Here is a 10,126-nt window from a genome sequence, read left to right as displayed (position 1 = left end):
GTTCCTACAGAAGTAATGCTACGTCTGGTGTGTGTTCCTACAGAAGTAATGCTACGTCTGGTGTGTGTTTCTACAGAAGTAATGCTACGTCTGGTGTGTGTTCCTACAGAAGTAATGCTACGTCTGGTGTGTGTTCCTAACGAAGGATTGCTACGTCTGATGTGTGTTCCTACAGAAGTAAAGCTACGTCTAATGTGTGTTCATACAGAAGTAATGCTACGTCTGGTGTGTGTTCCTACAGAAGTAATGCTACGTCTGGTGTGTGTTCCTACAGAAGTAATGCTACGTCTGGTGTGTGTTCCTACAAAAACAAATGCTACGTCTGGTGTGTGTTCCTACAGAAGTAATGCTACATCTGGTGTATGTTCCTACAGAAGTAATGCCACGTCTGATGTGTGTTCCTACAGAAGTAATGCTACGTCTGGTGTGTGTTCCTACAGAAGTAATGCTACGTCTGGTGTGTGTTCCTACAGAAGCAATGCTACGTCTGGTGTGTGTTCCTAACGAAGTAATGCTACGTCTGGTGTGTGTTCCAACAGAAGTAATGCTACGTCTGATGTGTGTTCCTACAGAAGTAATGCTGCGTCTGGTGTGTGTTCCAACAGAAGTAATGCTACGTCTGATGTGTGTTCCTACAGAAGTAAAGCAACGTCTGGTGTGTGTTCCTACAGAAGTAATGCTACGTCTGGTGTGTGTGTCCACAGAGGTAATGCTACGTCTGCTGTGTGTTTCCACAGAAGTAATGCTACGTCTGGTGTGTGTTCCTACAGAAGTAATGCTATGTCTGGTGTGTGTTCCTACAGAAGTAATGCTGCGTCTGGTGTGTGTTTCCACAGAAGTAATGCTACGTCTGGTGTGTGTTCCTACAGAAGTAATGCTACGTCTGGTGTGTGTTCCTACAGAAGTAATGCTACGTCTGGTGTGTGTTCCTACAGAAGTAATGCTACGTCTGGTGTGTGTTCCTACAGAAGTAAAGCAACGTCTGGTGTGTGTTCCTACAGAACTAATGCTACGTCTGGTGTGTGTTCCTACAGAAGTAATGCTACGTCTGGTGTGTGTTCCTAACGAAGGATTTCTACGTCTGATGTGTGTTCCTACAGAAGTAAAGCAACGTCTGGCATGTGTTCCTACAGAAGTAATGCTACGTCTGGTGTGTGTTCCTACAGAAGTAATGCTACGTCTGGTGTGTGTTCCTACAGAAGTAATGCTACGTCTGGTGTGTGTTCCTACAGAAGTAAAGCTACGTCTGATGTGTGTTCCTACAGAAGTAATGCTACGTCTGGTGTGTGTTCCTTCAGAAGTAATGCTACGTCTGGTGTGTGTTCCTTCAGAAGTAATGCTACGTCTGGTGTGTGTTCCTTCAGAAGTAATGCTACGTCTGGTGTTTGTTCCTACAGAAGTAATGCTATGTCTGATGTATGTTCCTACAGAAGTAATGCTGCGTCTGGTGTGTGTTTCCACAGAAGTAATGCTACGTCTGGTGTGTGTTCCTTCAGAAGTAATGCTACGTCTGGTGTTTGTTCCTACAGAAGTAATGCTACGTCTGATGTGTGTTCCTACAGAAGTAAAGCAACGTCTGGTGTTTGTTCCTACAGAAGTAATGCTACGTCTGGTGTGTGTTCCTACAGAAGTAATGCTACGTCTGGTGTGTGTTCCTACAGAAGTAATGCTACGTCTGGTGTGTGTTCCTACAGAAGTAATGCTGCGTCTGGTGTGTGTTTCCACAGAAGTAATGCTACGTCTGGTGTGTGTTTCCACAGAAGTAATGCTACGTCTGGTGTGTGTTTCCACGGAAGTAATGCTACGTCTGGTGTGTGTTTCCACAGAAGTAATGCTACGTCTGGTGTGTGTTTCCACAGAAGTAATGCTACGTCTGGTGTGTGTTTCCACAGAAGTAATGCTACGTCTGATGTGTGTTTCCACAGAAGTAATGCTACGTCCGGTGTGTGTTTCCACAGAAGTAATGCTTCGCAAGGTTGACGACCCTCGGCCTTTCAGTTGTCTTCATCAGTAGAGTTCAAAGATGTCTGCTCAGTTTTCATTTTCATGCCGGCTTTTTTCCTTTTAACCGCCAATTCCGTGAGCGCCTTCTTCACTTCCCGTGCAGAGAAACGGCTGATGTCTTTGCACACGTCTTCGCCTATGCTTACGACAGCTCTGCTCGGGTCCAGTACGTGCAGGTACTGCATGCAGCGTTTGGTCTGCTCGTCGGGCTCCCGGTGTCTACGTGCCTCCTGACTCCGCCTGATGGACAGCTCCACTGTCAGCAGGATCAAGACACACACAGTGCTCACACAGGCTGCAACGCTGAAGAAGATGGCGGCGAAGTAGTAGTAGTTGGCCACTGTGTAGTGCCCATGCCGTGTGAGACGGAGAGCCCGGTGGTTGGCCCCGAGGGCGAGAGGGCCGAGGACGGGGTTGATGCACGTGGCAAACACACAAAGACTGCCGTACGTCGGTGGGAGGAGCAGCCTGAAACACAGGGCACCGGGTGTTGGAGTGAGTGAGTGTGTTCAAATTTAACGTCGCATCGGCATTATTTCAGCCATATAGCGACGCGAACAAGTTGATATATACACAAGTGAGTCATCAATACAAAGTTATTGATCAATACAAATTTGTCAAACATATTTTGGCATAACAATATTATCTTCAGTTTAAAACACGGGCTGTCCGCCACCAGTAACCACGGCTTGACCACGTCGCTGGGGGTCACGGTGACTTACGGTACCGGGTGTCGGAGAAGACTGTTGTACAGTAACAGTAACACTGAACTATACGATGCAGAGTTTATTATTGTATTACATTGTTGTCATAGTTACTTGCGTTATTGCCCGTGTAAAGTGCCACATTCCCACCTGCAGCTGGGCCCTGTAAATAACAGGGTCAACCTCAGATAAGACATTGATTGATGACTTGTGCATTAGCACTACAACGACCACGCCACAACATATGCATACAATAGTAAATAGGACTGGCGTAACCCCAATATATAGACTTCCGCTAATAGAAGAGCTAGAAAACCGTTTTATGGATGGAGGCCACATAATTTAACCACGAATCCCATTTCAAGACGCTCTTACTGCACGTTAGTCCTGACTTTGGAATTTATATTTTATTTTTTAGGTATTTCTTTTTACTAAAAGCCTAGGCAAGTCTAGTTTGCTTAATTCCACATTGCAGAAGAGGAAAAGTTCTTCCGAAAAGAATTTGTTATATACTCAACAACAAAAGTTCCTGTGACATCAATATTTTAGTGTATTTTAGTGTAGTTTGGTTTTCAATATTGTAGTACTGTAGTATTGTATTGTCGTGGAATCAAGTCACAAAAACGCAACTGCTACAGAAAAGCATGCATTCCATGCAAAATTGACTTTTATGCAAGCCCCATGCATTTCACTACCCAAGAATGGGTATAAAAACATGTGCGTTAACGGGTTCCATATGCATTGTTTAGCATCGTGCCGACAACCACCACTCAGAAAAACAACAAAATTACGCAATAATTTAACATTACGAAATGCCACGCCTGTCCGAAAATGAGCGTCCGCAAGCCATTGGTATGCTTGAAGCAGGATCGAGTCAACGTGATGTTGCAAGACTATTTAACGTCCACAGAAACACCATTTGGTGTTTATGGCAACGTTGGCACTATACGAATGCAGTCAGAGACCATCCTCGGAGTGGCAGGCCACGCGTAACCAATAATCGACAAGACAACTGGATTCGAACAACCTACGAAATCGATTCCAGCCACCAACAGTGACCGCAAGAAGCATCACTGGCCTTCGACGAATATCTTCACAAACCGTACGTCGTCTCCTCAGATGTGCAGGGATTGTCGCCAGAAGACCCGCCAGACGTCCCATTTTGACAAGAAACCACCGCCAAGCACGTTTACAGTGGTGCAGACAGCGTCTACGCTGGACGGCCATGCAGTGGGGACAAGTTCTATTCACTGACGAGTCCCGTTTTCACCTCGGCCACAGCGATGGACGGATTCGAGTGTACCGACGTCGAGGTGAACGTTACATCAATCACTGTGTCATGGAAGAAGATCGGTTCGGGGGCGGCAGCGTTATGGTATGGGGTGGGATTACAGCAAGACAGGGGACCCTTTTGATAGCGGTAGAGGGAAATCTCAATGGACAGCGCCAACGCGACGAGATCATCGGCCCTGTTGTTCTACCGTTTTTGCGTCGTCATGGCCCATGCATAACCTTTCAACATGACAACGCCCGGCCTCATATTGCTCGACTTTTCTTCAACAAAACAACGTGAATGTCATCCCCTGGCCGGCTCGCTCCCTTGATCTCTCACCAATCGAGCATTGGTTGGATGAGATGGATCGGCGCCTTCGACGTCAACCACGTGTTCCACAGACACTCCAGGAACTTCTAAACATGCTCCAGCAGATATGGACCGATATCCCACAGAACTTTTTGCGACGCCTGGTCCATTCCATGAGACGAAGATGTGCTGCTTGCATCGCAACCAGGGGTGGACACACATGCTATTGATTTGTAAATTGATATTTTGGCATGTTCATGTTTATTTTATGAAATCACGCATTTTCTGAAGTCAGTATGGCAAATTAAACCATTTGAACACTTACAGGAGTCTTTTATCTGTTGCAAACAGTCAATGTTACAGGAACTTTTGTTGTTCAGTATATTATTTTAGAGACATGTTGTCACTGACTAAGTGTTAGTCTAACTGCACGTATAATTTACTGAGGGTCTGTTGTGACAGGGGAGACTGGAGTTTGATGGTCATGATCGGGTCACGTGTTGCACAATAACACTACCGGTATAAAGTCAGGACGTATTGTGGAAGTTGATGTGATTTCTGACCCAACACATTCAGACTTGCATCCATGGTTTACATTTTCCTAGTCCTAATTATTAGCTCACCTGACTGAAAGTAAAGTGAGCTAATGTCCTGTCCTGTTTGTCCAGGGTCAGTCTTGCGTCGTCCTTCCTGAACATTGTGTTCTCCGACACCGCCGGGGTGAACTGAAACTTGACATTGTTCCCGCCCCGTCTTCACAAGAGGTTCTTAAATATCCTCTCAAAATTCATCTGTGGCACTCTAAACCTCAGCTCTTCCGAAACTGCTGGACTGAGGACTGATATTTTTTCTCATGGAGACATGTTTTGTTCAACAGTCGAGGCTTTTATAGTATGTTTTTCTTAATAATATTTGAAAATTCAAATATTTGAACAATATTCGAACACTTATTCTCAAGTACCACAAGACTTAGAAAGCTGCACTTTGTATGTGTGATAATTGACAAAAGAAGATTCAAGGCACCAGGAACGGTCACTTTGAGGAACCGTGCTTTTATCTCATGTGTATAGAGGTCAGTGCATGAACACGGGACTTTTATCTCATTTGTATAGAGGTCAGTGCTTGAACACGGGACTTTTATCTCATTTGTATAGAGGTCAGTGCTTGAACACGGGACTTTTATCTCATTTGTATAGAGGTCAGTGCATAAACACGGGGCTTTTATCTCATTTGTATAGAGGTCAGCGCATGAACACGGGACTTTTATCTCATTTGTATAGAGGTCAGCGCATGAACACAGGATTTTTATCTCATTTGTATAGAGGTCAGTGCTTGAACACGGGGCTTTTATCTCATGCGTATAGAGGTCAGTGCATAAACACGGGGACTTTTATCACATGTGTTTAGAGGTCAGTGCTTGAACACGGGGCTTTTATCACATGTGTTTAGAGGTCAGTGCTTGAACACGGGGCTTTTATCTCATGCGTATAGAGGTCAGTGCATAAACACGGGGACTTTTATCACATGTGTTTAGAGGTCAGTGCTTGAACACGGGGCTTTTATCACATGTGTTTAGAGGTCAGTGCTTGAACACGGAGACTTTTATCACATGCGTATAGAGGTCAGTGCTTGAACACGGGGACTTTTGTCTCATGTGTTTAGAGGTCAGTGCATGAACTCGGGGCTTTTATTCCATGTGTATAGAGGTCAGTGCTTGAACACGGGACTTTTATCTCATGCGTATAGAGGTCAGTGCATGAACACGGGACTTTTATCACATGCGTATAGAGGTCAGTGCATGAACACGGGACTTTTATCACATGCGTATAGAGGTCAGTGCATGAACTCGGGGCTTTTATCTCATGCGTATAGAGGTCAGTGCATGAACACGGGACTTTTATCTCATGCGTATAGAGGTCAGTGCATGAACACGGGACTTTTATTCCATGTATATAGAGGTCAGTGCATGAACTCGGGGCTTTTATCTCATGCGTATAGAGGTCAGTGCTTGAACACGGGACTTTTATTCCATGTGTATAGAGGTCAGTGCATGAACTCGGGGCTTTTATCTCATGCGTATAGAGGTCAGTGCCTGAACACGGGACTTTTATCACATGCGTATAGAGGTCAGTTATTGAACATAGTACATGAATTGTGGTGGAGGTACGACGGCTGTGGGAGGCATGCAAGAGCCTGGACTGGCTTCATGGTGCCGTCACGGTCATTTTCCTCGGACTTTTGTATGATATTCGAGATTATATTTTCGCGACCGTTTCATATCAATTGGACAGTTTATATGCCAGAGATACCATGGCAACATGGTTAACATGTAGGAGACACACAACACTGACCATCACATCAAGGTCGACATGTAATTAGAGTAAGCTGCCCTACCTGGTGTTGTGAGAATTGGTCTGGCATTCTGGCCAGGGGGGACAAGTGGTTCTCTCCACCAGCATGGCGGCGTCAGTTGTACACCCAACACCACCAGCACACCATACGACGTCCTGTTGTTATAACAATGTCAGCCGAGCACCATCACTGACAGGCAGGTCGGCGGGGCCATCAGTGCAGGTGCGTGCTCCACAATCACTCCAGCCAGTCATTGTCCCATCCGTATTATTGCAGAGTGCGCACGTCACTCCTGTCATCACTTTGTCAACGAGCTTGCTATAAACACCGCTAATGTAACGCAAACTTAGATATATCGTTTATATCGAGATAAGTTTACTAGTACGTTGAATAAAGAGTTCCCTGAAGATTCAACTGTTGACGACGCGGAGACAACCCGAGACATATATATATGTTCTGTAGCTCACTTACATGACCTTCGCGTGAAGTAATGTAAATCAACACTATGGACTGTGAAACAAGGACTCAAACACGATCAGAATGAACATTCACAAGTAAAGATTCACATAGGATCCGTGTATATTTGTTTAGTTTGTTGTTTTACTCTACACTCAACAATATTCAAGCTATAATATAATCGAATAATATTCGAATCTGGACCAGACAATCCAGTGATTGCCATCATGGGCATCGATGGGATGCAATGACATGCATCAACCAAGTCAGCGAGCCTGACCACCCGATCCCGTTAGTCGTCTCTCACAAACATGGGCTGTTGAAGACCCGGATCTTCACGGGTCGATTCGTGTATTACTGAACTTAGATGGATCAGGCCCATTGTGCATACTTAGCTTACGTGGTTGTATTGTTTCCTAAAACCAGAGCCTGGTGAATCTACAAGGCGGTAAATTTAAGTAGTTAGATGAACTGTTTGACTGGCAATCTAGAAGTTGGTGTGTAAGTAAGAAAGTGTACAGCTTTCTGGATAACAACTTCTGGTTTATTGCATATAGCGACGTTTCGTTATCAAGCTGGAGTGGAGTGGAGTGGAGTGGAAGCTTGATAACGGTGTAATAGACTCTTAGAATCTACATCCAAACGTCCAAATATAAAATTCACCAGAAGTTGTTATCCAGTCAGTTTAACGTTTTCTAACCATTACGTTGCACAACAGTAGCTTAGCAGCATACATTCTGAGATCATCTGAACAAGTTTTAGGCATTTATTAAATGGCAACAATTATAGAATGGCTATTGATTGGCTGGATTGATTCGAGGAATTCATCTATCAAAGGTATACGCTTCGTACACTGCAGTTTCACATGACACTTCAAACTGTGAAACACGGCAAATGACGGCTGCTGTGAGAGTAACAACCCACGATGATGTCACACCATACATATTCATCGCCCTACATCTTCCCGAGGCAAGGGAGTTAACTGACTATAAAAGTCCAGTTTCCACCATTGCCGAACTAGGCTGGTATTATGGAGTTAAATTTTGGCTGGACTAACGAGTCTCTGCATAGTCCAATAAAAATCGCGCACTGAAATCGAAATCCGGTTCGTAAACTGTCATGCAGATTTCGGTCGATTGCAGGATTTGCACAGCATGTGAACCGCCAACTCGTTGTCAACAGATATTTTCCAAATCTTTTTAAGTTTTTAATCAAGGTGCTCACGTGTTGTATTTGGCGATGTAAGACCTGTTTTCTCACAATGTAGATTTTGATTGTCGGTCAGATCGTCTTGACGGGGCGCCGCCATTTTGTTTGAAGCAAATGCAAGCGATACGAGAGGTGGAATCTGATTGGTCCATAGGAGAGGCATAGAAGGGACTTAACTCGTAACAGCCATTGGTGGCGCTACGATCGAGCCCAGGAATTCCAGCCTAGTTCGGCAAGGGTGGAAACTGGACTTTTAAAGTCTGTTAACTCTCTTGCCTCGCGATGATGACACCCTACTGCACATACACCAAATGACAAATGCATACATAAATGTTCAGTCCATGCGTCTAGATGTTCCCGAGGCAGGGGTGTTAACCGACTATAAACGTCTACTATAAAGTCAGCCGAACAAGGCTGGAATTTCGGAGTTACATTTTGGCTGGACTAATGAGTCTATGCTTAGTCCAATCAAAATCGAGTTACGAACTATACATCCGTCATGGATTTCAAGTGCAGGTTTCAGTCGACTGCAGCATTTGCAAAGCATGTGTACCGTCATCTGGGCGTCGACAGATATTTTGTAAATCTTTTCATGTTTTTAATCAAGGTGCTCAAGTAATGTTTCGGCACTTAGCGGGATAAGACCCGTTTACAATATAGATCTTGATTATGGATCAAACCGGCTTGACAGGGCGTCGCCTTTTTTTAAAGCAAATGCAAGTGATATGAGAGATTGAATCTGATTGGCCAATAGGAAGGACTTAGAAGGGACATAACTCGTGTTAGCCACTGGTGGCGCTACGATCGAGCCTGGAAATTCTAGCCTAGTTCGGCAAGCGTGGAAACTGGACTTTTACAGTCAGTTAACGCCTTTGCCTCGGGAAGATGTGCGTCTTGGGCGTCGGATTTCGCTGACGTGGCAGAATGATGGTGGGTTTCACCAAAGTAGTAAATGTTGGAGACCTGCATCAGATCGGGTTTTCCTAAAAGTTTCAGTGACAAGGTGTGATACCACTGAAAGACTGTGCAGAGCGGCCTAAACATCTAACTTATTCACTACAGCTCAGTAATGAACCAAAAGGACTTTTCAATATGGTGGCCATGTCTAGACCTCGATTTGAAGTGTATGAGGGGAGAGAACCACCCCTTCATGTTGGAAGTGTCACGGACCACATCAGATGTGGATAGGTGAACTGTGGCTAGTTAGCAGGGCAATGTGGGGTGCTGACTGTCTGAATGCCCAGAGGGTGATGACCAATGTTGAATGTCCTGAGGATGCTGTCTGAATGTCCGGGGGTGTGTCCCAAGTCTGAATGACCTGAGGGTGCCGACTGTCTGAATGCCCTGAGATTGCTGACTGTCTGAATGCCCTGAGGGTGATGTCCCATGTCTGAGGGGGGTGTCCCATGTCTGGGTGCCCTGAGGGTTTGGTCCCATGTCTGGGTGCCCTGAGGGTTATGTCCCATGTTTGAGGGTGCCCTGAGGATGATGACCCATGTCTGTGCCCTGGGATGATGACCCATGTCTGAGTGACCTGAGGATGATGACCCATGTCTGAGTGCCCTGGGTTGATGACCCATGTCTGAATGACCTGAGGGTGATGACCCATGTCTGAGAGCCCTGAGGGTGATGACCCATGTCTGAGTGCCCTTAGGGTGATGACCCATGTCTGAATGGCCTGAGGGTGATGACCCATGTCTGAGTGCCCTTAGGTTGATGACCCATGTCTAAATGGCCTGAGGGTGATGACCCATATCTAGGTGCCTTGAGAGTGATAATAAATGTCTGGGGGCCCTGCAGGTGATGGCCCATGTCTGGG

The 10,126-nt window shown here is 45.4% G+C and overlaps 1 protein-coding gene across 1 annotated transcript; it reads right to left on the bottom strand.

Annotated features, from left to right (window-relative positions):
* Positions 1-200: 200 nt before the first annotated feature.
* On the bottom strand, positions 201-10,003 carry LOC124127354. The gene is made up of 5 exons (XM_048384840.1): positions 9,537-10,003; positions 2,151-2,472; positions 1,421-2,004; positions 365-1,057; positions 201-297 (listed from the first exon to the last, which is right to left on the bottom strand). The coding sequence occupies exons 1-5, from the start codon at positions 10,001-10,003 to the stop codon at positions 201-203; spliced, it is 2,163 nt and encodes a 720-aa protein (XP_048240797.1).
* Positions 10,004-10,126: the final 123 nt, after the last annotated feature.

The sequence above is a fragment of the Haliotis rufescens genome, unplaced genomic scaffold (genome assembly GCF_023055435.1).
Source record: "Haliotis rufescens isolate VD_foot unplaced genomic scaffold, xgHalRufe1.0.p SCAF_51, whole genome shotgun sequence".
In the NCBI taxonomy this organism is placed as follows: Eukaryota; Metazoa; Mollusca; class Gastropoda; order Lepetellida; family Haliotidae; genus Haliotis; species Haliotis rufescens.
Note: the sequence above shows the minus strand (reverse complement) of the source record. Positions and strands in the feature narration are given on the sequence as shown.